General features: G+C 45.2%; 1 protein-coding gene across 3 annotated transcripts in view; it reads left to right on the top strand.

The window, feature by feature from the left end:
• The first annotated feature begins 22829 nt into the window (after positions 1 to 22829).
• The window catches only part of SPTLC2 (serine palmitoyltransferase long chain base subunit 2), a 122869-nt gene continuing 118609 nt past the window's right edge, over positions 22830 to 27089 (top strand). For 2 of the 3 annotated variants that reach the window (XR_003682094.2, XM_024134240.3), the window contains exon 1: positions 22832 to 23080. Coding sequence is in view for 2 of the 3 variants with exons in the window: in XM_024134240.3 (XP_023990008.1) it covers positions 22952 to 23080 (129 nt within the window). In the remaining variant the exon portion in view is untranslated. Of the gene's footprint in view, positions 23081 to 27089 lie in introns of all 3 variants that reach the window. The other variant, XM_024134246.3, reaches the window with a different exon arrangement.

The raw sequence follows: 27089 nt of genomic DNA, 5'->3' as shown, positions 1-27089 counted from the left end.
GGGCGTCTCATTGCGGTGGCTTCTCTTGTTGCGGAGCATGGGCTCTAGGTGCACGGGCTTCAGTAGTTGTGGCACATGGGCTCAGTAGTTGTGGCTCACGGGCTCTAGAGCGCAGGCTCAGTAGTTGTGGCGCACGGGCTTAGTTGCTCCTCGGCATGTGGGATCTTCCCGGACCAGGGCTTGAAGCCGTGTCCCCTGCACTGGCAGGCGGATTCTTAACCACTGCGCCACCAGGGAAGTTCCTGGTTCTGAATCTTGATTCTAAATCTCCCATCTTGTTCCAGACTCAGAGCCGGTCACACATTCTTAATAAGGAAGGGCAGACCCGTGGGCATAGTTTGCAGTGTAAAGATTAAGAATAAGAAACAGGGTGTAACTTTAAGCTGGTTGCCAAAACAACTGATCCCTGATTCCCCATCTCTAAATTAATAACCCAAATTGGCGAACTGTCAGGGTTTGTGCTGACACAGCCAGCTGCTCCCACAGGACTCTCTGTGCCCCGGAGGGCTGCCCACAGTCTCTGCTGTCCCCCTTCCCCTAGCGGGACCAGCGTGTGTCATCCGTGCTCCCTCCTTCCTTTCTCCCGACTGCCTGCCTTCTCTGCTCTCTGTCCTCTGATTTAGGCAACAAGCATTAAATTAACACTGCTTTGTCCACCCGAAATACTCAAGTGACTAGGCTGCTATCATTTCTTCCTTTTTTTCTTCAAAATGGAAATACAGGATCATTTTTGTTTTCTTCCTGATTATGAAAGTAATACAGTCTTGTGGAAAATGCAAGCATACAAATATTTAAAGTAGAAAGTGAAAGTTGCCAGCCATCCTTCCTGAACAAGATAATCACTGTTTTCAGTTTGGTTTATAGCATTCCAGATGTGTATGTGTGTGTGATTCCATATTACTCTGAATTGTAAATGAAGACCTATCTCATGGTAATTTTATTCCAGCAGTCCTGGGTTGAAACAATAATGCTGCTACAAGATCCAGGTCAAAAACCAACCAGATTCACCTGAACAGAATTCTCAAACTTCCATGGGGGAGGACTAAAAACAGGGATAGGGAATATTGGAACCTTTGGCTCCAGAAGATTCCTGAGGTCCTTATACCAGTTGGTCATAAAAGGTCTATGTATAAAGTGGCCTTTACTAAAGCCTTAGAAACGTCATCTTATACTATTTGCTCAAAGTTCCTACCTACTCATATTACCAAAACTAAGGGAGCCAAGTGACATGGTATTTCCCTCCATAGTAATGAAACACTGTTCACTTGGGTAATTTGCTCTCTTCCCTTTACAACTGAGCAGACCATGGCACAGTGTTGAGGGAGAGAGGGAGACGAAGCCACTTCAGCAGACAGCAGGCTTTCATCCCTTCCACAAGCGCGGACTGTGAAGCTAATACCTGGTTCCTGCCCAGAGAAGCCCACAGACTGTGGGAATAATCCCTCCAGAGTGGGAGGCCCTAAGGGTAAATTTCTCAGCAAAAGGAAAAATGCCAGACTGTGTGAAGCAGGACTCATGCCCCAATGGCCAATTCACACCACCAAACCCCAAGAGACCGAGGCATAAAACCAGGAGAGCAGTTTAATCATTTTCTAATAAGAAGTAAAACTTGTAAACGGTTTGATAGGCTACCTGTGTTTGCTGACCAGCAAGTTCTCTCCCTATGGGCTTATGACTACAAAGGAAAATAATAATATATAAATAGTAACGATAACAATTACAGTTACTCTGTTGAGTGCATACTGTGTGCTAGGTATTGTGCTGTGCATTTTATCTTCATACATAAGTCTCTCTACAACACTATACAGTGGGTACTATTTTTATCCCCACTTTGCATTGGGGTTCAGAAATGTTTAGAGCAAATACGTGGTGGACCCACAATTCAAACCCAGTTCTTCCTGCCTCTGAGACCCAAGCTCTGAATTTCCCACCTCCCCGGCCTCTCCTCCCATCTGGGAAACTGGATTGCGATCTGGACTCAGAACAAGGGGCATTATGTGGAGACTCAAACACAACTCAAATGTAACTGGGCCTCTTTGCAGCCAGTCTCAACACAGCGCTGTACAGGGTCTGCATCCCACATACGAAGCGCCCGCTGTACTAGCTATCTTACATAGAGGACTTGAGCATCCGCGGATTTAGGTATCCGCAGGGGTCCTGGAACCGAGGGACCACTGTACAAAGAAAGCACAGACCTGACTCCCAAAGCGCCAGTGCTGAAAGCCTTATTTTCCTGAAGGTTTTAGGAAAAGAAGAGTGAAGAGTTTACACATCACGAAGCTTTCTAAATATTCTGTCTCAACATGTCTGTCTTTTTTTTCCAGGTCCCCTGTCCCTCTAGGAACTGTCCCCATCCCTTTCCTCCTCCTGCTCTCCTCCATTCCACCTTCCCTCCTTTGGGAGTCCTCCTCTACTTCTCTCCAGATTTCTCCTCCCTCCTCCAGATCTCTATCCCGGTTTACCGACTTCACAGATGGCAGATTGATAGCTCGAAGCTTAGCCTACAACAGTGTTTAGATTGGCTCATACAGTTATTCAAAAATTTGAATTCGTGACAAAATTTAAAATCAGCAGGTTTCACACATAAATTTAATTTGCAGCTTAAGGAAAAAAAGGTGTGTGGGCTTCCCTGGTGGCGCAGTGGTTGAGAGTCCGCCTGCCGATGCAGGGGACGCGGGTTCGTGCCCCGGTTCGGGAAGATCCCACATGCCGCGGAGCGGTTGGGCCCGTGAGCCATGGCCGCTGAGCCCGCGCGTCCGGAGCCTGTGCTCCGCAACGGGAGAGGCCACAACAGTGAGAGGCCCGCGTACTGCCAAAAAAAAAAAAGGTGGTTTTTTTTTTTTCTACATAGCAACCACTGGTTGGAGCTGAGTAGCACCTGCTTTTTCTAGAAGCTCAGATTCTTCCCTTTGTCAGTCTCCTCCCTTCCCCCTAGCCTGCTGACAATGAGTTTGAGGGTCAAGTGCTCTTTGTCATCCTTTTCATCACTAAAGTTATCACCTGACCTTTTCAGGTATTCGAATTTCCAAGTCCTATTTCTTTATTTGGATATCACAGCGTGGTAACTAGTGCAGCTAGACTTTGGAGCAGTCCTTGGGATGGGTTTTCCTGGCACGTCTATGAATATACTTGAACACCTTGTAAATGGGACACTGACGGAGAAGACTGTAGTTCTGTACTGGTTTTTATTGAAAATACTAGGCCTGGGCATGTATGCTCATGGGAAATTATCCAAGTAGGTGCACCACAGGAGCACATGCCCTGTGCACTCAATTGAATACCGAGCAAAGGTCAGGTTTATCTCCTAGAGACTTGCTCTTATCACAGGGTAAGAATCAGTCGGGCAATAAAACATGAATACTTAACACATCACACGGTGATAGTAACATAATATAGAGAGTTTAATGTTTGCTCTAAGATGGGTGCTTCTTATCTGACTTTTATATTTATGATAAGAATAAGCTTAGTGCCTAGTGATTCATCTTTGAAATAAACTTTCTCATTTTTACTTCAAGCTTGGGATTCATTTAGTTAGAATCCTTGAGATTGTCAGGTGAGCTTTTATCATTTCTAATGAATCCAGTTTCTGTAGTATCTTGCTGTGGTAGACTGTACTGTTGTCTAAGAGTATTCACTGCTTCTCCCTTGGATGAGATTATATGTCCTTGCCTTGTTGACATCAGGCTTGACCATGTGATTTGTCTGGGACAATAAAATGCAAGTGGAAGTGATACGTGTCACTTCAGAGCCAGAGCTCTAAGAGCTAACAGAAGTTCATCGTTGTTCTCTCTTCTCTGGACCACGATGAGGAGAGCCAGGATCTGGGGTGAAGGCAACATGGAGCAGAGTCTGCTCCCTGCTGGATATAGAGCCTGAATGAGAACTAAACCTTTGTTACATGCCACTGAGATGCTGGGATCGTTTGTTACGGCAGCATAATTTAACTTATCCTGACCAAGACATGGGCAAGCAAAGCAAAAATGACAACTCTGATGCCTCTGATAACACAACAGATTGCAAAAATTTCAATTTTTTTCTGTGTATCAGAATGATTTACATTTTCTCATTCACTGAGAAGTAAATGCCATAAATTTATTTATTTATTTACTTATTTTTGGCTGCGTTGGGTCTTCGTTGCTGCACACGGGCTTTCTCTAGTTGCAGCGATCAGGGGCTACTCTTTGTTGCGGTGCGCAGGCTTCTCGTTGCGGTGGCTTCTCTTGTTGCCGAGCAGGGGCTCTAGGTGCACTGGCTTCAGTAGTTGTGGTGCACGGGCTCTAGGTGCATGGGCTTCAGTAGTTGTCTCACCGTGGGCTTCAGTAGTTGTGGCATGCGGGCTCTAGAGCGCAGGCTCAGTAGTTGTGGTGCACGGGCTTAGTTGCTCCGTGGCACGTGGGATCTTCCCGGACCAGGGCTCGAACCCGTGTCCCCTGCATTGGCAGGCGGATTCTTAACCACTGTGCCACCAGGGAAGTCCCGTAAATGCCGTAAATTTAAACTCATAAAATAATTATATACTCATAAAATGCTCTCTTTATATGATACATAAAATTACAGATATATAGATACACATATCAGATACACATGTATCACCCTCCCAGCACAAAGCTTAGATGGGGCACTGTCAATGTTTGCTTTTTTGCATATCCTTTTTTAAGCACCCATTGCTGAACAAACCCCTTTCCAACAGACATATTCTTTCTTGAGATAAGCCAATGGCTTCAATCAAGCTACTGTGTCAAGTTCTGCTAACCTGGAAGGCATTTTGCCTCTTTAAGGTGGCTGTGTATGTCTCAGCTCAAATCCATTATGAGTGAAATATTTTAAAATTATTGCCATAATACATGTACCTGGGAAAAAAATGCCAGAGTATAAAATGATAAGCAAATTCTCCCTCCCTGCCCCAATTCCCAGTACCACTCTACAGAAGTAATCCCATTAGGAGTTTCTTATCAGGGCCAGCTTCATGGGTGTACTACCTCTGCAGTCACCCAGACCCCCATGCTCAGCACTCTGCACTTGGTTTAATGTTCTGCCGTTACCATCTGAAATTCTTAATCACTTTTGAACAAGGACCTAGCATTTTCATTTTGCACTGGGCCCCCAAATTATATAGCTGGTCCTGCTTATGTATATCCTTCCAGAAACATTTTTATGCACACACAAGCATATGTTTGCTTATTTTTTAAAAAACACAGTGGCTCATCAAGCCCTTTTCTTCTTCTGGGCCTGCAGAAAGACTACATTTCTCAGCCTCTTTTGCAATTAAGTTGGAACTCTGTGACAGCTCGGGCCAGTGGAAGGCAGGCAGAAGTGATATATACTACTTCCAGAAGGATCCCCTAAAGGGACCTGCCCACTTTTCTGCACAGCCCTTCTGCTGTATGTATGGCTCTCTATGTTTGCATGGAAATGAAGGACTCTAAGGGGGCACAGTTACATGATAGGAGGATCCCATCATAAGTCATCACTGGAAGGGGGGCTACTTGGAAGAACCTCTAACCCACATTAGACTGCTATTCTGTAAAGCTATGGAGACTTTGGGGTTGTTTACTACAACAGCTATAGTGTTAATTACTGTAAGACATACACAAATGGGATCACGGTATATATTTATACATAAATATGTGTGTGTGTGTGTGTGTGTGTGTGTGTGTCTTTTGGCACCTTTAAAAAACACCCACATATTTTAGGAGTGTTTTCATCACATGTATGTTGAATTTATACTTAAATTCATCATGAGTTCTTGGTAGGCAATGCACCACGGCTCTTGAGTAATGACAACCTAAGCTATGTTTGTCAAGCACAGAGCAGGAGAATTTCTATGAAGCTCTTTGGGCCAGTCCAAGCCCCAGATCTATTTACCTACTCCCCCTGCTCTGTGTCAAAGCAGGACTGGCTCCTGTAGAATGCATTTCCCATGACTTCCTGAGTCAGCTGGCTTCCTGCTGGGCCTAGCCAATAGAAGACAGGAAATTAGGAGGTGGGAGAAAGGGAAAGGCCAGAGTATTTTCCCCTTTTCTCATTGCCTTGAACAGTATCTTTAGCAGCTGCTGAATCTTTGTTTTTTAAGATTTATTATTTATTTATTTATTTATTTAATTTCTTTTTGGCTGCACCGGGTCTTAGTTGCGGCATGCGGGATCTTCGTTGAGGCACACAGGATCTTTCGTTGTGGCACGCGGGCTTCTCTCTAGTTGTGGCGTGTGGGTTTTCTCTTCTCTAGTTGTGGCGCTCAGGGTCCAGGGCGCATGGGCTCTGTAGCTGTGGCATGCAGGTTCCAGAGCGTGTGGGCTCTGTGGCTCGTGGCACGCAGGCTCTAGTTGAGGCACGTGAGCTTAGTATTTGCAGCACGCGGGCTTAGCTGCTCTGCGGCAGGTGGGATCTTAGTTGCCTGACCAGGGATCGAATGCGTGTCCCCTGCACTGCAAGGCAGACTCTTTACCACTGGACCACCAGGGAAGTCCCAGCAGCTGCTGAATCTTTTTGGTGCCTCTACCTCCTGCTGGGCAGGCCCTCCACAGTTATGACTTAAACCAATTGACCCCATCCCTGGTCTCCATAACACCACCTCCCTTTTTTACCCTTCCTTACAGACTGAATGGTTGTGTTGCCCCAGATTCAAATATGTTGAAGCCCTAACCCTCAACATGCCTGCACTGGAGATAGGTCTTTTATGGAGGTGATTACCGTTAAATGAGGTCATCTGGATGGAATACTGATCCTTTTAAGAAGAGACACCAGAGAGCGCTCTCTCTCTCTCCCTCCCTCCCACCCCTTCTCTCCCCCATCACATACAACACAGTGAGTGGGTAGCCGCCTAGAAAAGAGGCCTCAGAATGAATTCTACCTCGCTGGCACCTTGATCTTGGACTTCCCAGCCTCTAGAATTGTTAGAAATAAAGTTCTGTTGTGTAAGCCACCCAGTCTGTGGTATTTTGTTATAGCAGCTTGAACAGACGAAGACACCCTTGCAGCTGAGGAGCTCTGGTAGCTGCCTGGCATTGCTAATTTCTGGGCTGTCTCACTGTCTCCTTCGGGCTTCTCAGCTTTTCTATCACCAATTCTCTGCATTAAACTCCCTCTATTTCAAGCGCTCACAGTGGTTTCCCGTTTCCTGATCAGACCCTGAATGATTCACTCTATCATTCTCAAAGACATTGTATGGACTAAGATATATCCAGCTCCCTTCACTGACAACACAGTGTGCTGCTTAAGAAAGACACTATCAAATTAGGCTGACCTGAGTTTGAATCCTGACCCTATCCACTTCCTTGTTCAATTGCCAAAGTGTAACATTAGTCTCACTAAGCTTCAGTTTCTTCATCTGCAAAATGGGGATAAAAATATTAAAGTCTAGGGGCTTCCCTGGTGGCGCAGTGGTTGCGCGTCCGCCTGCCGACGCGGGGGAGCCGGGTTCGCGCCCCGGTCTGGGAGGATCCCGCGTGCCGCGGAGCGGCTGGGCCCGCGGGCCGTGGCCGCTGGGCCTGCGCGTCCGGGGCCTGTGCTCCGCGGCGGGAGAGGCCGCGGCAGTGGGAGGCCCGCGTACCACAAAAAAAAAAAAAAAAAATTAAAGTCTAGCCCACAAAGGAAATATGCTTGAAAGGTACTTAGCATAGTGCCTGACACAGAGAAAGTGTTCAGTAAGTGTTAGCTAACATAATGGGACAGGGCCTGGTGAGAAGCTGACATTGTCAGCCATAATTACCAGAGCGTTCTCATAATTTGCGATGTGTAGTCAGTCTCCTAACAGTGCTGGGAGCCTCTTGCGCAGCATCCTAGAAACTTGTTTATAATCCCCTCGTTTATAATCAGTGTCCGGAACACATTATGGGAGAGTCTCAGAAAGTCAGGTTGGCCCTGATTTCCTAATTACCACAGAACACCTTACATTAGGCCTGCCTTTTTTTCTGTACTACCTACAGCTGGCCCTGAACTCGCCCTTGGTTTCCGGGCCTTTAACCAAAGGACCCCAATATCGGACTTCCCTGGTGACGCAGTGGTTAAGAATCTGCCTGCCAATGCAGGGGACACGGGTTCGAGCCCTGGTCCGGGAAGATCCCACAAGCCGCGGAGCAACTAAGCCCGTGCGCCACAACTACTGAAGCCCACGCACCTAGAGCCCGTGCCCTGCAACGAGAAGCCACCTCAGTGAGAAGCCTGAGCACCGCAACAAAGCGTAGCCCCCGCCCGCCGCAACTAGAGAAAGCCGGCGCGCAGCAACCAAGACCCAACGCAGCCAAAAAAAAAAAGCACCCCAATATCTGCAGTCCTCTCTCCCCTCACCCCTCACCCTTCACATACCCCAGGCAGTCCCCAGCATCTGAGGCCTTCCAAAGCCATCGAAAACCTAAGGAACTCCTGAGAATTCCCGACCTGGAGTCAGCAAATGTTTTCTGTAAAGGGCCAGATAGTAAATATTTCAAGGTTTGTTTGCAGGCCACTTACAGTTTACATGCTAACTACTCAGTTCCACCTTTTTAGTGTGAAAGGAGCAGTAAGTGAATGGGCATGGCTGTGTACTAATCAAACTGTATTTATAGACACTGATATTTGACTTTCATATAATTTTTACCTGTCACAAAATATTATTCTTCTTTTGATTTTTAACTACCTAAAATATAAAAAATATTCTTAGCTCTCAGCCTGTACAAAAACAGATAGCAGGCAGAATATGGCCTACAGGCCATAGTTTTCTGATGGCTTTTACTCAAGTTCCTGTGTTTTTTAAGTTGTTGCCCTCTTTCTTTCCTTCTTTGCTGTGTGACACTGGGTAAGTCACTTAGCCTCTCTGGGCTTCAGGGTTTTTTTAAATTAATTATTTAATTATTCTTCAGTTTTATTGAGATATAATTGACATACAATACTGTATAAGTTTAAGGTGTACAGCATAATGATTTGACATACATACATTGTGAAATGATTACCACAATAATTTTTGTTTGTTTGTTTTCTTTTTGGCCCTGCTGCCCAGCATGCAGGATCTTAGTTCCCCGATCAGGGATCGAACCTGCATTCCCCTGCAGAGGAAGCCCGGAGTCTTAACCACTGGACCGCCAGGGAAGTCCCATACCACAATAATTTTAGTTCACACCCATCTGGGCTTCAGTTCTTTCCCAGTAACCCCGGAGTAGTAATAAATGAGTGTTTATTAAAACCCGCTCTTCGGTGAGGATGGGGCAGGAGAGCAGATGTTGGTTTTGCTGTTCCTATTTTCAATCTTTTTTTAATTGTTTAGGTTTCCAGGTAAAAATGTCATTTCAACAAAAGTTCCCCGCGAACGAATTAATTTGGGAAATTACTAATTGATCCAGGGGTTCCAAATCTTTTCCCTGCCTCCTCATTCTTTACCAGCACAAAACAAATCGAACATTTCAAAGAGACGAAATGGCGTAAAAGTTTACTTTCCTCCCTGAGTACTCCCTTAACAGACGATCAGTATGTTTGTTTATGTCTTGTTTATATATTTGTTCTACGCACAAAGTTCCATTCACTCATTAAAGAAACATTTGTGGAGCATCTCCTATGTGCAGCGCACACGCTGGAGGTTCTGAAGTGAACAAAACAGACTTGATTTCTCCCGAAGGAGCGGAGTGATGAAAGAAGGGGCGGGGGTGGGGTGGGGGGATGGCTAGTGCTGTGCGGACGGACCACGTATGAATGCAGGGAAAGAGGGAGGGACAGAGGGAGGGAGGGACAGTTGGATGGAAATCTACCCCAGCTTCTGTGTTCCCAGAATTGTCCAACTGTCACTCCGAACCTCTGCTATCTTACCTCCCCGACTTCCTTCCGGTGCTTTCGCCAAACACAGGCTTCAGTTTGCCGGGCTAGCGCCTGCGCCAGCGCATCCTTTCCGCCCCTGCCGTTCCCAGCGCACAGGATAGGAAAGAGCTTGGAAGTCACACCCTCCTGCCCCGCACGCCCCCAGCCCCCCTCCCTCGCGCTTCTCGGAACTGCTCACTGCCCCGCTCACAGCCGCCGCCCCATTACTGCACTTATCAGTTCGGGCCACGTGAAAACCTGGCAACCCGCAGGGCGGAGTTCTGGCCTCCACGCAAGTGTTCTGATCTCTGTAGGGAAACAGTATTAAGGCTGACCCCAATCTGTTTCAGTGACCTTTTCTAGAGAGAAACGTTGCTGCCAACTATTGCTAGGGAATGCACACAAACGCACGTTCTCTGGGGGACTTCGGCCTGAAATAGCCTCAAGTCCTGGCTTTCACTCCTCTGGGGTGGGCCTGGGCTGAGAGGTTAGAGGGACGCCTAATCCTACCCTCTATTTTCTCGGTGACAACTCTTCTTCTTCTCTAGGGCCAGTCCTTTCTTTCCTTCTTATTTCTTTACCCACCTCTTTTCTTCACTCCTCATTCAAGAAAAGTCCTTACAAGATCAAATTTTGACTTCTTTTCTGAGGAATTTTCCGCAATGCCCAGGGATAGCTTTTACCTCTCAGCTTTTCACCTGCTGTTGGAATCTGTTTCTCTCAGGCTGATTGGCCCCCTCTCACCCACTCCCTAAAGTACTTAACATGATTTTTATCTCCCTTCCTTTCTTCCTCACCCAATATGGTAGACACTTAGGGGTATCTTTTAGCCCCTGTCTCTCCCTTCTTTGAGAACTTCACACACACCGCACTTCTGGGTGAGCCCTTGGCAGCCATGTTTGAGTTTGAGCACATGACCTTGCCTCCATGGTATTAACTGGGCTAGGGAGGTACGGGACTCACACCTGGGTCAAGCCTATTCTCTCTTCCAGACTTTGGAATTGAGCTGCAGACTCCAATGGCAACCTGAGCTGGTCTCTTAGGTGCAGGAAATGCAGACAGGGAAGGCTTTGCCATGTGAATGTTGAATCAGTGAAAACTGGTTTGTAGAGAAGAAAGAAGGACACAAATTCTCAGAAGCAGAGATGAGGCTAGAAGAGTAACTCCCTAAGGATGTGACAGCTTTCTTGTTCCTGCTTCCTGACCTTTGAGAGCAGCTGCTCTTGGGTTCCTTGAGATTTGCAATGAATGTGATATATAAGCCTGTGTGAGATAGGATGTATTTTACTGCAAGTAAGAGATAACCTAAATCAGGGGTCCCCAACTGGGCTGCACAGCAGGAGGTGAGCGGCGGGTGAGCTAGCGAAGCTTCATCTGCCGCTCCCCAATCGCTCCCCATCGCTCACATGACTGCCTGAACCACCCCCCCACCCGCTGCTGTCTGTGGAAGAATTGTCTTCCACGAAACCAGTCCCTGATGCCAAAAAGGTTGGGGACCTCTGACCTAAATGACAGTTGCTTGAACATTTTTTTCGCTTAAAAAGTCTGGAGGCAGGCATAGTTGGGGTGTGTTCAGTTCAGCTATGTCATTAAGGACCCAGGTTCTTTCCACCTTTTGGCTCTGCTACTCAGCATGATGAATTTCCATTCTTGTGCTTGTTGTTGCCTCATGGTCTCAATATCGCTGCCATGGCTCTAGACATCATGTTTTCACATCATTGCATCAAGTAAGAAAGAAGAGAGGAAGGGGCTCAAATTTTGTTGGTAAAGAGAAATACCTCTTTCTCAGAGGCTCCGCAGAAGACTTCCTCTTATATTGGCTAGAACAGTGTTGAATATCTACTCTACCTGGAAGGGAGCCTGGAAAAGTGAGTGGCAAAGGGGAATTCGATTTCCATGATTAGCTTAGACCAATTATGATTCGTGGGGTTGGCAGGACATCTGCTGTGAAATCAAGGAATTTCCTTCCTGTACCTGAATAAAATCAACAAGGAAGAAGGTAAGAGGGGGAGGGGGGGTTGGTGTTGCATATAAAACAAACAGTGTCTGCCACACCTTCCTCACACTTCCTGTTCCATTTAGGCTAATTTAAGTCTATCTGTTACTTGTAACTAAAAGAATCTTGACTAAGACTCCTGTAAAAAGAGAATGCCTCTTTCCCCATTTCTCTGACTTACCTCCTGCCCCTCCTTCTCCAGGGAGGTGGAAGGAGGTACCTGGTTGGTGTGGGATATGTTCTCCCCTGGGTGGGGATGCTCTATTGACAGTCCTGGCTAGGAGGATCTGGTTTCTTTCTGTCTCTCTCCACCAGGACCATTGGGAGACAGAAACATGCATATGTGTTGTAGACCCGAACTTTCCCTTAGGTGGACTGCCCAAGGTCTAGATTGGAGGTGAGAAGTTGTCACTCACACACAAGCCACAGATCCCTTATAACAGTAATAAAGGTGACATTTTGTCAGGTGACATTTTTGTAAGCTACGTAATTTGGGGGACCCAGTACAAAATGAGTCACTGAAAATTTCAAGATGGTGACGGCAGGACATTGAACCAAGTACAGGGCCCTGTGCAATTCACATAGGCCCCAAGCCCAGGAATTTAACCCACCACTTTAATTCTGCATCTGCTGACCCTTTTGTCTTACTTCTCAGTTGGTTCAGAACTTTAGTGAAGTTAAGGGTATTATTTACTGGGCCCCTTTGAACCCCAGTGACACTTTCCCTTTCTTTCCCTTCCCAGCGCCCCCAATCAATACCCTGATGCATCTACAGTTCTCTTACTCATATCAAGATAGCTGAGATTCACCCCTATATTTTGAAATCTGTCCTTAAGCCTCACCACCAGAATTATAGAAATTAATATACAGGCTATTGGCTTCGGTGTATACAGCGTTGGGTTCTCACTTTCCCTCTGCTGTTCACTACTAGTATATGGATTTGAGTCTGTTACTGAGCCTCTAGGACAGCGGTCCCCAACCTTTTTGGCACCAGGGACCGGTCTCATGGAAGACAATTTTTCCATGGATGGGGGTGGGGCAAGGGGAGTGGGGTGGTGGTTCAGGCGGCAATGTGTGCGATGGGGAGCAATGGGGAGCGGCAGATGAAGCTTCGCTCGCTCGCCCTCCGCTAACCTCCTGCTGTGCGTCTGGGTTCCTAACAGGCCGAGGAGTTGGGGACCCCTGTTCTAGGAGACTCAGTTTCTTCATATGCAAGGTGGGGCCAGTGATAATGTATGTTAGCTCTCGGCACACTATAGAAAGTGAATAGTTTTTGAAGGAATATCACAGTCATATCCTCCCTCCCCCCTTCTCCCCTCCCTCCCTCCCTCCCTCCCTCCCTCCCTTCCTTCCTTTTACTCAATTATTATCAAGTACTCCATGGGCCCGGTACTGAGGTAGGTGCTGCTGAAATTACAGAGTTTATAAAACACAGACCCTTTCCTATCAATGAAGATGACCGTATCCTTGTGAGAGTTGGTTGTTTTTTTGTTTTGTTTTGTTTAGTAAAGTGTCTTAGGTTTTGTTTTTCACAGCTTTATCATGATGTAATTTATATATATTAAACTTCAACACCTATAGTATACAATGCAGTGAGTGGTTTTTAGTATATTTATAGAGTTGCACCGCCATCACCATAATGTAATTTTAGACTATTTTCATGGCCCACCCCCAAAACCTGTACCCATTAGCAGTCATTCCCAATCCCTTTGCCCTCTCCTTATTCTACCCCACATATACCCCACCGCACCCCAGCCCAAGACAATCACTGATTTATTTTCTGTCTCTGGTTTGCCTGTTCTGGACCAATATATAGTTTTTTTGCTCTGGCTTCTTTCACTTAGCTTAACGTTTTCAAGTTTCATGTATGTTGTAGCATGTATCAGTACTTCACTCCTTTTTTATTGCTAAATAATATTCCATTGTATGGATATATGACCCTTTGTTTATCTGTTCAACAGCTGATGTACATTTGAGTTGTTTCTACATTTTAGATATTATGAATGATGCTGCTATGAAGATTTGTATACAAGTTTCTGTGTTGACATATGTTTTCATTTTTCCTGTGTAGGTATCTAGGAGTGGAATTGCAGGATCATATGCCAACCCTATGTTTAACATTTTGAGGACCTGCCAAACTGTTTTACAAAGCTGCTGAACCATTTTACATTCCCACCAACAATGTATGAGGGTTCCAGTTCCTCCACATCCTCATGAACATTTGCTATTGTCTGGCTTTTAGTTTTAGCTATCCTAGTGGTTATGAAGTTGTGGTTTTGATTTACATTTCCCAAATGACTAATATTGTTGAGCATGTTTTCATTTGCTTATTAGACATTTGCATGTCCTCTCTGGAGAAATGTTTATTCAAATCCTTTGCCCATTTAAAAATCAAGTTATTTGTCTTTTTATTATTAAACTATAAGAGTTCTCTATATGCTCTGGATACAAGTCTCTTATCAGATGAATGATTTGCAAATGTTTGTTCCCATTCTTTTTTTTTAAAAATAAATTTATTTATTTATTTATTTATTTATTTTTGGCTGCGTTGGGTCTTCGTTGCTGCACACAGGCTTTCTCTAGTTGCGGTGAGCAGGAGCTACTCTTCTTTGCAGTGCGCAGGCTTCTCATTGCGATGGCTTCTCTTGTTGTGGAGCATGGACTCTAGGCACACAGGCCTCAGTAGTTGTGGCTCGCAGGCTCAGTAGTTGTGGCTTGCGGGCCCTAGAGCGCAGGCTCAGTAGTTGTGGTGCATGGGCTCAGTTGCTCCATAACATGTGGGATCTTCCCGGACCAGGGCTTGAACCCGTGTCCCCTGCATTGGCAGGCAGATTCTTAACCACTTGCCACCAGGGAAGTCCCTATTTGTTCCCATTCTGTAGGTGGTTTTTCCACTTTCTTAATGGTGTCCTTTGAATACTAAAAATTCTTAATTTTGATGAAATCCAATCTTGCTATTTTTTCTTTGGTTGCTTATGCTTTTGGTATCATATGTAAAACCATTGCTAAATCCACAGTCATGAAGATTTATACCATTATTTTCTTCTAAGGATTTTATAGTTTTTAGCTCTTACCTTTAGTTCTTTGATCCATTTTGACTTTGCTCACTTCCTATGTTGTGTCACTCTTACTTGGGCTTTCCTTGTGGTAGCCAAATGGCTTCAGCAGCTGTAGGCTTCACATTCACACAGCACACCTTCTGGAAGAACAGGTAGATTTCCTCCCTCCAAGCATTGAACCCAAATCTCCAGTCTTACCATGACTGAATCAACTAAGTTCCTGTATCTGTCCCTGAACCAATCACTGTGGCAAGGCTCCGGGCAATAGTTAACTCTAAATATATGACTATTGACCAGTGAAGGAAGAATAAAATAGATGATGGAGAAGCAACCAGTTGAAATGTGAGATATAGATTGGCAGATTAGCATGGAATGGTCAGCATGGGGAAAGGCAGGTTTGGATTGAAATAGAAGGTGACTCTATAGTTGTCATTTATGTCTTAAAATGTGTTATTGATATAAAACAGAAATAGACTATATTTTGAAATGTTAGAGTATCAGTGTCTTAAAGTAGGTACAAGAAAGTTCCTTTTCCCTGTCAAGTGCTTGAGCACCTCTGTTGCATCCCCAGAACTTGTTCTAATTCCTGTGCTTTTCAGGACATCTACTGAGAGAACTTGTTGTGTGACTTTGGAGATACCCCGAGAGCATAAACAACAGAATAGCCCTCTTCTAGATACAAGTTGAAATGGCTCTCCCAGACAGCAGGTACCAGAATTGGTTTTGGGGTTAGTAAAAGATAGGAAAAAAAGTGCAAAAAAGTTAGGAAATATTGAGGATGCGGGAAGAACCCCAAAAGGCCATTTTAAAGGAAGTTATTTTGTACAAGAATTATGTAGCATTGTCAAGTGAATATAAAGAGAGTGATGGGGAAGACAGCAAAATCTTTGAAGAGTTCTATAATGAAGTGGAAAAGAAATGGCTGCCTCGCCGTAAACAAATTCTGCTTAACTATGTAAATGTCATCACTCCATAGAATACAAATGCCACCTTGCCTCAGGACGAATGACCCTTCTTATTTATGTCATTTTTCTTTTAACTATTTTTTTATTGAGGTATACTTTACATACAGTACAATTTAATTTACGTCATTTAAAATTGACAATGCATAACATTCAGAGCTGGTATGGTTGTCTCTGAGTCCTTTGTCACAGTTAATGCTCTCTTAAGGAGTAAATTCTGTCTGTAGAGATGATATTTCTATTTTTCTTCTACAACTACATACACAGAGGATGTTTATTAATTGCTTTGAGATGACAGTTTGATGAAGATGATAAGATATTAATCACTTTAATCAGTTTAACTAAACGTAAATTGGGGGTAAATTTCAGAGGTTAGATTTGGGAAGAGGGAGCGTCTAGAACCAGTATTTCTTTTTTTTTTTTTTTTTTTTTTGCGGTACGCGGGCCTCTCACTTTTGAGGCCTCTCCCGTTGCGGAGCACAGGCTCCGGACGCGCAGGCTCAGCGGCCATGGCTCACGGGCCCAGCCGCTCCACGGCATGTGGGATCTTCCCGGACCCAGGCACGAACCCTGCATCGGCAGGCGGATTCTCAACCACTGCGCCACCAGGGAAACCCAAGAACCAGAATTTCTTAAAACATCTTCTAAAAGTGTTGAGAATCTCCTAGGCATTCCTTTCCCCTGCTTCTTGTTATCATCATATTCAACATGAGCAGTATAGTGGACATCTGTTGTTTATGCCTGCCCAACACCCCTTTTTCTGGTAACAGCACCCATCTCTTCCAGGTAACAGCACCCATCTCTTCCATTTGGGAAACGACTGATCTCCCGTTCTCAGAGCCTGTGGCTCGGAATTGGAGGAGTGGGTGGGCACGAGATTCAGGCCTGGCCAATCAATTCAGCATCCACCTGAGACATGTGACCTGAGCTGGGCCAATGGGAGCTTAGCTAGGACTCTCACTGGGACCCCAGAAAAGAGGCATTCTCTCTCAGCTGAGATTTTAAAGCTGGTGGAAGGCAAGCTTGCCAGCCGTGAGCCATCTTTAACATCACTTGGTGAATCTATCTGGGAATGAAGCCAACCCAGAGGGACGCTAAACCAAGGAATCTGTTTCTGATTCCTGATCACCTGGATCCAGTCAGATCCACCTCTAGTCTTTTTGGTTATGTGAGCCGAACCTCCTCTATGCTTAACCCAGTTTGAACTCAGTTTCAAAACTTGCAAAGCAGAGTCTTGACTAATACCACCACCATCATCATAATCGTTATCTGCAACACCACCCCCTTCTCCTTCCTGGAGCTAGACGCAAAAGTCCACTTCCTGAAGCAGAGCCTCAGATGATTACAGTAATCAGTGGAGTGAGTGCCCACAGGAAGTCCAGGGTGGTAGTGCGAGTGTGGTGGTTGAGTAGGGCAAAGGAAACACCAGGCAGAGCTCTACCACTGAGAGACAGGCTCCAGCTGCCTATTCTTGGAGTGTTCATCTGTCTCATCTCTGAGCTCTGATTGCAGATGCCTTGTTAGATACAGATTAAAATCATTCTACTGGATGCTCAGCAAGCACCCCAAACCAATCAGGAAACATCATTCCTCTTAAAGCTTTGCTTTTGCAATCATTCCTTTAAACAGCTCAGGCCTCACAACAATGCAATTCTAAACTCTTGTCTCAGGGCCTACTAAGTTTTGTGAATGCAAACATTGTCACTGAAAATGATCCAAAAACGTTATTCAAGATTATTCAAGACATTCCAGCAAAAATAGGGCCAGAAACTCTAGGAGAGAAGAAGTAACTCTAAATTCATTGTATTAGTTTAAGAGTAATAAAAAGGGAACTAGCAGACCCATTTCTTGTAAATCAAGACTGTAAATTCGGGGACTTCCCTGGTGGTCCAGTGGTAAAGAATCCATCTTGCAATACAGGGGACGCGGGTTTGATCCCTGGTCAGGGAACTAAGATTCCCACCGGCTGCAGGGCAAGTAAGCCTGCGTGACACAACTACTGAGCTTGCGTGCCTCAACAAGAGAGCCCGCATGCCACAAACTACAGAGCCCATGTGCCCTGGAGCCTGCACACCACAACTAGAGAAGAGAAAACACACACACCACAACTAGAGAGAACCCCGCACACCACAACGAAGAGCCCGCATGACATAACGAAAGATCCCACGTGCTGCAACTAAGACCTGACGCAGCCAAAAATAAATAAATAATAAATAAATCTTAAAAAAAAAAAAAAAGATTGTAAGCTCCACAAGAGCAGAGACCATGTTTCTATCTGCTTATCATTGTATTTGCAATACCTAGAATGATGCCCAGAAAAAAATATTTGTTGAGTGATTGGCCAAAGTGATAACTGATTTTTTAAAATTAATTAGTTAATTAATTAATTTTTGGCTGCGTTGGGTCTTCATTGCTGCGGGCGGGCTTTCTCTAGTTGTGGTGAGCGGGGGCTACTCTTTGTTGCGGTGCCTGGGCTTCTCATTGCGGTGGCTTCTCTTGTTGTGGAGCACGGGCTCCAGGCACATGGGCCTCAGTAGTTGTGGCTTGCGGGCTCAGTAGTTGTGGCTTGCGGGCTCTAGAGCGCAGGCTCAGTAGTTGTGGCGCATGGGCTTAGTTGCTCCGCGGCATGTGGGATGTTTCTGGACCAGGGCTCAAACCTGTGTCCTCTGCGTTGGCAGGCAGATTCTTAACCACTGCTCCAGCAGGGAAGTCCAAAAGAGATAACTGATTGAATGAAGCATGAAAGGTTTGGAAAGGGAAGACCAAGTGATGCCCTCAGAGTCAGGATCAGATCGACTCAGCTCTGAGTTGTCCAGCGCTGGGTTTTGTACCAAAGCAGATTTCTTCTGGAGGGCCCTTTCTACCTTATGATTCTATTGTCATTTTAACTACTATTGGACATTGGTCATTTTCGCCTGCCCAGTGTTTGTTCCCTTTTTCTATGAGGTCCTCAGTTTCCTTTTGGGAAAGTCCTCTGCTCATTTTGTGTCCTCTTTTGGAGAGGTGGATCCTGTTAGGCACCTTCCACCATGAAAGATGAAGGTATCACACCCTTTTCTTTGTTTGCCATCCACCCCCATGGACCAATGTGACCTAAAGTCAGCCAATCAGATACTCTCTCCCATGACTGACTCTTGGGCAAGTGACTCAAGGATGGAAGGGCTGGTTAGAGCTCATTTATTTTGGTGGTGGTGCACTCACCAGTTTCTGCCACAAACCCTTGCTAAGGTTCTTGCTGCCTAGCCCTCTGGATCTCCCCTTACTCCTGAGTTTTTCTAAGCCTGGTCCCCCAGCCTTCAGCCAGGTCTCTGAGCTGCTAATAACCTTCCAATGAATTCCCATCTGTGCAAGTCAGGCAGCATTAACTCGTGCTGCATGCAACCAAGACCCCTATTTGACAGTGCAGGCCAGCTGCTCCTCCAGCTGTATAGTTTCTCTCACTTTATTTCTCTTCCTAGGCTGCAGTCCTGCATGGCCCTTAAAAAAAAATACTATACTGGAAGCCTCCTCCTTTAATACTGATTCCAAGCAATTGTTATTTGTCCTTTCCATTCCATTCCTTGTAGTGGACAATGATAGGGTTGTTCCTTCCTTCTCCACAGTGAATCCTCCTTCTCTGTAACTGATTCCTCACCTCCAGCAGCTTGACCTTGGGCTTTGACCATCATTGATTGGTCAAGCATTAGATATCTCACCTTAAACTGGGCCAATCAGATTTCTGTTTCCTGGGAGTTTATAAGCTTTACCTAGGGAATGTGAAAGTTGTAGGTGGCTGACAGCTAAGCCTCAGAAGTGAGTTGGTTCTAGGGGGAAGGTCTATAATTTTCTGTTGCTGAGATTTGGGATTCTTTTCTGGGTCCCAACACTTACCTATCGTGAGGAGAGTGCCAATAAATATATATATCTCTCTTTTTTTTAACATCTTTATTGGAATATAATTGCTTTACAATGGTGTGTTAGTTTCTGCTTTAAAACAAAGTGAATCAGCGATACATATACATATATCCCCATGTCCCCTCCCTCTTGCGTCTCCCTCCCACCCTCCCTATCCCACCCCTCTAGGTGGTCACAAAGCACTGAGCTGATCTCCCTGCACTATGCTGCTGCTTCCCACTAGCTAGCTATTTTACATTTGGTGGTGTATAAAATATAACTTTCTTGATTAAGTTTTCTAATATTGGCTTATCTGCAATCAAAACAACCTTAATTCAATTCACAGTCTCCATGTGATAGAAGGTTCCTTGGAGGCAGGGCCGGATTTTCATTCATTCATCCATTTATTCACTGATCAAACATTTATTGGGCACTTACTATGTTTCAGGCACTATGGTAGGTGCTGAGAACACCAAGAGGAATCAGACGATCCCCTGAATTCATGGAGCCTGCTCTCTGTCTAGTTGGGGTATTAATGTCTTCAATCATTCATTCATTTAACAAATTGTTCATTTATTCTAATGAACTAATCATCACCAGCACTTATTGAATATTATGTGACAGGCCCTGGCACTAAATGCTTTTCTTATTTAATTCTCATAATGCTATGAGCTATGTCCCAATTTACAGACGAAGGAACTGAGTCACCGAGAGGTTAGGCAGCTTTGCCAAAGTCACAGAGCTTCTAAGTGCTGGAGATGGGGCTCCAATCCTGTCTGACTACAGAGCTCTTGCTTCTAATCATTGTGTAACCTCCCTCTCAAAATAAAGAATCCCAGAGCAATGTGACATATGCCTACACAGGTGTGTATAAAATTCACAGAGAAGAAAGTGACTGATTTTGCCGAGAGGTTGGAGTTCAAGAAAGGTTTCGCAGCTGAAGAGGTTTGAGCAATCTTGGAGGAAGAGAAGAATTGTAAGCCTGGTGCCTTGCACAGAACTTTGCACATGAACTCAGTAAAATGATGATAAGGCAGCTTATGCCTCTGGAAGGAGTTGTTTTCCTGTGTGCATGGAGTCTGGGGTGTTTGCTACTGCCTTCTGAGGCATCCCTTTTGTGATTTAGCAATGGTGTGAAAGATCATCAGATCATTTATGTATTGTATCATTCATGTTCACAAAAACTTTGTGAGGTAAGTAGTACAGATATTAACTTCGTAAGATGGGTGAGGAAGCCAAGGTTGATGCTGCATGACTTGTACAAGACCACACATGGTGAGTAAGTGGCAGAACAAGACAAGGCCCTGGTGTCCTACCCTCTGGAGGGAGGGATTACCTAGCAGGATTCCTTAATCTAGCCAGGCTCCTTAACTCTTACTCTCCAGTAAGGCATTGCTGTTTCCAGCCTCTATACCTAAGCTTCCAAAGGTTCCCTCTCCCAGGATCACCCGCCCCTTCCTTCTCATTTCCAGCTCTCCAAATACTGCTCCTCCTTCAAGATCAAGCTCATTCCACATCTTCCTCCCAGGCCTTCTCTAGCTTCATTCAGCCCACTGTCTAAGCCCCAGTTAAATCCGTTAGCCCTGCTTCCAACCAGATTCCTGCCCTGAAAACTTCCTGTATAGAAAGTCTAGACTTGTCACTGTCAACCAGCCTTCCTCATCAGAACTCCTGTTGCCTAATCACTCCAGCCTTTGGTCAGCCTTTTATTGTTGTTTACTTTATTTATTTATTTTAACATTTTTATTGGAGTATAATTGCTTTACAATGGTGTGTTAGTTTCTGCTTTATAACAAAGCGAATCAGCTATACATATACGTATCTCCCTGTATCTCCTCCCTCCTGGGTCTCCCTCCCACCCTCCCTATCCCACCCCTCTAGGTGGTCACAAAGCACCGAGCTGATCTCCCTTATTGTTTACTTTATATATGTACATCTTTTCTCTCATAGAATGTGAGAGGCAAACCATATGCTTCTTTTTTAACGTCATATATCTATTGCAAAACTGCACTCTTTGGGATCATAGTGTTTGTTGACTCCAAGAGTATATCTGTGCTGCCTACCTGCTGTTAGATTATTCAGCTTCTAAATCATGAAAAATGGATATCCCGTCAACGCCCTTTCTAAAGCTCCTAGGGGGTGGGGGAAGAATGCAGGCGCATGAACGCATTCAGCAATTAATAATAACCAACACTTAGTAATGTATACTAATTGCCAGGTCCTGTACAAAATACACTACATGTAATAACTCATTAAATCCTCAGGACCTTTATTATTATCCCCCCTGAACAGCTGAAGACATATAGAGGTCGCTCAGGTAGTAAGTGGCACAGCCAGTATTCAAACCCAGACTGATTCCAGAGTCCATACTCTTAAACATGACAGTAAATTTTTTATGGGTAACCAAAAGTTTCTTGCTACAATGTAGATCCATTTCCTCTCTTTCTAATAACTATGGGACTATAGAGCCAAAGAGATGAAAAATAATATGTATACATTATGCTTCTAATAGGAGCCAGGTATTGTGATAGGTGCAAAATGGCTTGTTAATGTAATTCTTGCAATGAGTCTATGAAGCAGGAAGTATTAACTCCATTTTAAAGAATTTGGCTCCCAAAGTGGTTAAACACTCAAGGTTTAGCTTCTGGTTACTGGCAGAGCTGGAACAAGACCAGGTTTCTTGACTTTCAAGGAAGTGTTCTTAAAAGGAAGTTGTACAGAAAACCCTGTTAGGGACAGATGTGAAGGGCAAAGAGACACCCGAATCATTACTTAAAATGTGTTAACGTATGATGCATATTGAAGAATGGTGAGGGAATGTCGAAAAAGGCGTACTATAAAAACCGACAGAAGAATTAGCTAATTAAATTAAGGGCTGGGATTCAAACCCGAGAACTTCCCGGGAGGCAAGGGCAGAGAGGGTGCCACCTGTCCAGAAGAGGGAACCCGCTCTAGAGACCTGGTCCCACCCGCGAGCCTCTTTATTCCATCCCGTGATTGGCCAGGTAGGAGCCTGGGGTCCGCCTCCTCCTCCTCCAGATTGGTCAGCGGTCCTCAGGCTCACGACACTCCTGCGCGCCCCGCCTGGTCTCCAGCTCCCGGGCCCAGCCTACGGCGAGCCGCTGCTTCGCTGGGGGAGTGGGTCCCGCCCCAAAGTGACGGCCGGGTAGGGAATTGGCGGCGGCGTGCAGCCATTTCCGGTTTCGGGGAGGTTGGAGGGGTGCGGAGCGGGACTTGGAGGCGCTGCCGTTTCGGCCGCCGCTTACGGATCCTAGCTTGCGCCTAGTGCTGCCGAGACGATGCGGACGGAGCCCGGAGGCTGCTGCTGCCGTCGCCCGCTGCGGGCGAACGACTGCGTGGCGAACGGGGAGGTGCGCAACGGGTACGTGAGGAGCAGCGCCGCTACTGCCGCAGCCGCTGCCGGCCAGGTACTGTGGGACCAGGCGGCCGGGCCGGGCTGGGAGCGGTGGGCCGGGACCCCGTGGGCTGGCGCCCTTGCGGAGGGGCGGCGGGGTCGGGCGGGGTCGCGGTGACTGTCCGCGGGGCCGGGCGCGGCTCAGGTGTGCTGGCGGCAGTGTCCGGGCGCTGACTGGGCCTGCCCCGGGCCGGAAGGCTCAAGGGCGGCGCTGGGGCTCTCCCGTCTCTCCGCGCCTGAGGTCTTCCTCTCCTCCCCCCGGAGGTTGGGCTCTACTTCCTCTACCCGATCCCGCCAGAAGTGGGGGCTGCTCCCCAGGAGAGGCAGGGAGTGCCCCCTTGGACCCCAGGAGGATCCCCCCGAGCCTCCCTCCTATGGCCTTCGGGTGGTTGCTTCCTCCTAGAGCTCTGAAGCTCTCCAGGGAAAACCACATTTAGGATCCTCAGGAGGCAAAGCAAGTTAGGAGGTGGTACCAGGCGGAAACACACACAGTTTTTTCCTACCACGTACCTACCCCCGTCTACAAGTAAGGCCTTGGACCACAAGTCTGGCAGTGAACCCGGTCCAGAGCCTAAAAAGCGTTATGGTCTTGGCCCGAGGTGAGACCCCATCTCGGGCTCCAGGTTGAGTTAGGTGGTCCTGCTGACCCCTTGAGCAAGAGTGCTATCCCACAAGGGGATGGTTTAGCCTGGTGGTGACTTGTGATGAGTCTGTACTTATTTCACCAAGGCAGAATCACCAATCCAGTCCAGGCAGTTCTGAAATATTTTAAAAAGTTCTGAATTCAAGGCAGTAATTATTATCAAGCTTCACGTTCTCTGGACTGACAGCTATTCTGCTGAAATGTGTTTTTAACGATGAGCTGGTTAAAAACATGCAAGGTCAGTGTTGGTGGAAGAGAGTGTTGAGATGTCTGCAGTTGACTTTCGTACTTATAAATCTCTTAAAGAAATTAAGGAAATCATTTTTTTTTTTCACAAATAGTCCGTTCCCCACGGCAGGAAATGTGACTGTTGTAATTTGGCATTACCATAAATATCTGGCAGCCTTCTCCCCCAGTCAGTAGATAGGAGAGGTAGGCCTGTTACTGTTTGGTGTGAAACAGAAAATAAAGCATTTCTCCGGGTCAGGTTGAGATATTAAGACCACAAGAGTTGGGGGGAAATACATAAAAGAGACTTGACCTCCCCTGACGTTTTAAGGTGTAAGGCAACATAATATACAGATTCAAAAAATTTGTTTTCATTTTTGAAGAAATAATTGGGTGAGACAGGAAGTGATAAAAATCAGCTTATTGTAAGCCATGGAAGAAGTTGTTTTCCCAGCAGTGTAAATGGCTAATAAGACAAAATTGTTGTGGTACAAATTGTAAAAGGGAAACCTAATGGTGGGAGTTAGAAAATACATTGCAGGCCAGTGAGTGCATTATGATTTTTAAGAGGGAGAAGGAAATCAAGAGCAAGGTGTCCACACGATAGAGGTGCTTTGTGATTAAGTGCTCTTTTCACACTTATGTTCTGAGTTAGTAGTAAATCAGATTTCTCCCTCCCATAATCCTGAACAGTTTAGCATTGGTGAGCATGACATTTCTTCAGAGATTGCGGACTGATAAGATGAAGAAATATCAAGTTGCTAACATGAAATTTAAAAATCTGTATAACTGGAAAATCTGCCTGACTTTTTCTAATATATTTTAGTGAAAAATTTCACTCAAGGCACAATGGTGGCATTTGGAAGCATGGTCTGGTGGAATGCCCTAAAGAATGTTTAAGGCTGCAGTATCCATTCTAGAAAACAATTTCTCAGGAGTCTTTTTAAAACAAAGACTTTAGGTATGTAGCTTTTACACTAATAGGAGGACTATTGTCTGTGGGGTGTTTTTTTCCCCCTTTTTCCTTAAGCAAAAGAAACTTCATGAGAATCTTTAAAATATTTTTTAAAGTTGTTTTTGTTTCGATTAAAGTGATGTGCTAGTGCTCCAAGCCCTGTGTATTTTTCCCCAGTTTCTGGGGGAAATATTGCCAATTATGGCATAAAAATACACATAAGATGTCAAGTGCACAGGCGTGTGTCTTGCCTTTACTAAAATAGAGTGTAACAGTGTTTTTTTTTTTTTATATAAACTTATTTATTTTTGGCTGCGTTGGGTCTTGGTTGCTGCACACAAGATTTGTCTAGTTGCTGCACACAAGATTTCTCTAGCTGTGGCGAGCAGGAGCTACTCTTTGTTGCCATGCGCGGGCTTCTCATCGCAGTGGCTTCTCTTGTTGTGGAGCACCGGCTCTAGGCACGCGGGCTTCAGTAGTTGTGGCTTGCGGGCTCTAGAGCACAGTCTCAGTAGTTGTGGCGCACGGGCTTAGTTGCTCTGTGGCATGTGGGATCTTCCCGGACCCATGTCCCCTGCACTGGCAGGCAGATTCTTAACCATTGTGCCACCAGGGAAGCCCTGTAACAGGGTTTTTAAACCCAGGATGTAAGTTCATTTCCTCACATATTCCACCATTTGTCTTTTAACGAACAGAAGAGAAGTTAGAAACTTCTAAGATCCCTCTACCCTCTCAGGAGTCCGTATATGCTTTGCCTCTTTGTTGGATTTGGGTTTAGAGTTTGAGTAAATAGCTCCTGTGGTAGAAAGGATGTTATGAAACAATCAGACGTTACTGTTTGGTTTTGTTTTCTGGGTTTTTTTTTTCCCAATTTTTTGTGTGTGTGTGTGTGGTAAAATACACATAACATAAAATTTACCATCTGAACCATTTTTAAGTGTACAATTCAGTGGAATTAAATACATTCATAATGTTGTGCAGCCATCAACACCATCCATCTCCATAACTCTTTTCATCATGTAAAACTGAAACTCTATACCCATTAAACAGTATCTCTGCATTCTCCCCTCCTCCCAGTCCCTGGCAACCGCCATTCTGCTTTCTGTCTCTAGGAATTTGACTACCGTAAGTACCTCATATAAGTAAAAGTACTTGTCTTTTTGTGACTGACTTTATTTCCTTTAGCGTAACATCCTCATGGTTCATGCATGTTGTAGCATATATCAGAATTTACTTCCTTTTTAAGGCTGAATAATATTCCATTGTATGTATATACCACATTTTGCTTAGCCATTCATGTGTCATTGTACACTCAGGTTGCTTCCATGTTTCAGTTGTTGTGAATAATGACACTATCAACATGGATGTACAAATATCTCTTAGACCATGAATTCTTTTGGGTATATACCTAGCAGTGGAACTGCTGGATCATGTGGTAATTGTATTTTTAATTTTTTGAGGTAACACCGTACTGTTTACACAGTGGCTGTACCATTTTACATTTCCATCAATAGTGCACAAGGGTTTCAATTTCTCCACAATCTCACCAACAATTGTTATTTTCTTTTTTTTTCTTTTTTGATAGTAGCTGTGAGATTATAGGGAGAAAAAATATATGTATATAACTTCCTCTGCTGCTGGCATAGAACTCCTAAAACCTGTGTAGTTTCCTAAGTGATAAGAGCGCTAGGAACATCTTTTGTCCTGATGTTTAGTCTTTGACCTCCAGTTTCTGACACAGAGCTCCTAAATCCCTTGACATTTCCTAGACAATAGAAACATCTTTAGTTCTAATGAGCTGACTCTTGGTGGGCTCCTGGATGGGGTCACCAGAAAGACCAAGCCATGAATAGAAGCTTGGAATTCTCAGCCCCAACCCCCAATTCTCCAGAGAGGCGAGAGAGGCTAGAAATGGAGTTAATGATCAATCATGCCTACATGATGAAGCCTCCGTAAAATTCCCCAAAATTCTGGGTTTAGAGAGCTTCTGGGCTGCTGACTACGTGGAGATGCTGGGAGAGTGGCACACCTGGAAGCTCCATGACCCTCCCCACATTCCTTGCCCTGCATATCTCTTCCATCTGGGTGTTCATCTGGATCCTTTATAATAAACTGGTAAACAGTAAGTAAGCAATTTTCCTGAGTTCTGTGAGCTGCTCTACGAAGAGAGAGTCCCAGGAACCTCTGGTTGGTCAG

The sequence above is a fragment of the Physeter macrocephalus genome, chromosome 11 (assembly GCF_002837175.3).
Source record: "Physeter macrocephalus isolate SW-GA chromosome 11, ASM283717v5, whole genome shotgun sequence".
Taxonomy (NCBI): domain Eukaryota; kingdom Metazoa; phylum Chordata; class Mammalia; order Artiodactyla; family Physeteridae; genus Physeter; species Physeter macrocephalus.
The sequence above is the reverse complement of the archived record's forward strand: the minus strand, read 5'-3'. Positions and strand labels throughout refer to the sequence as shown.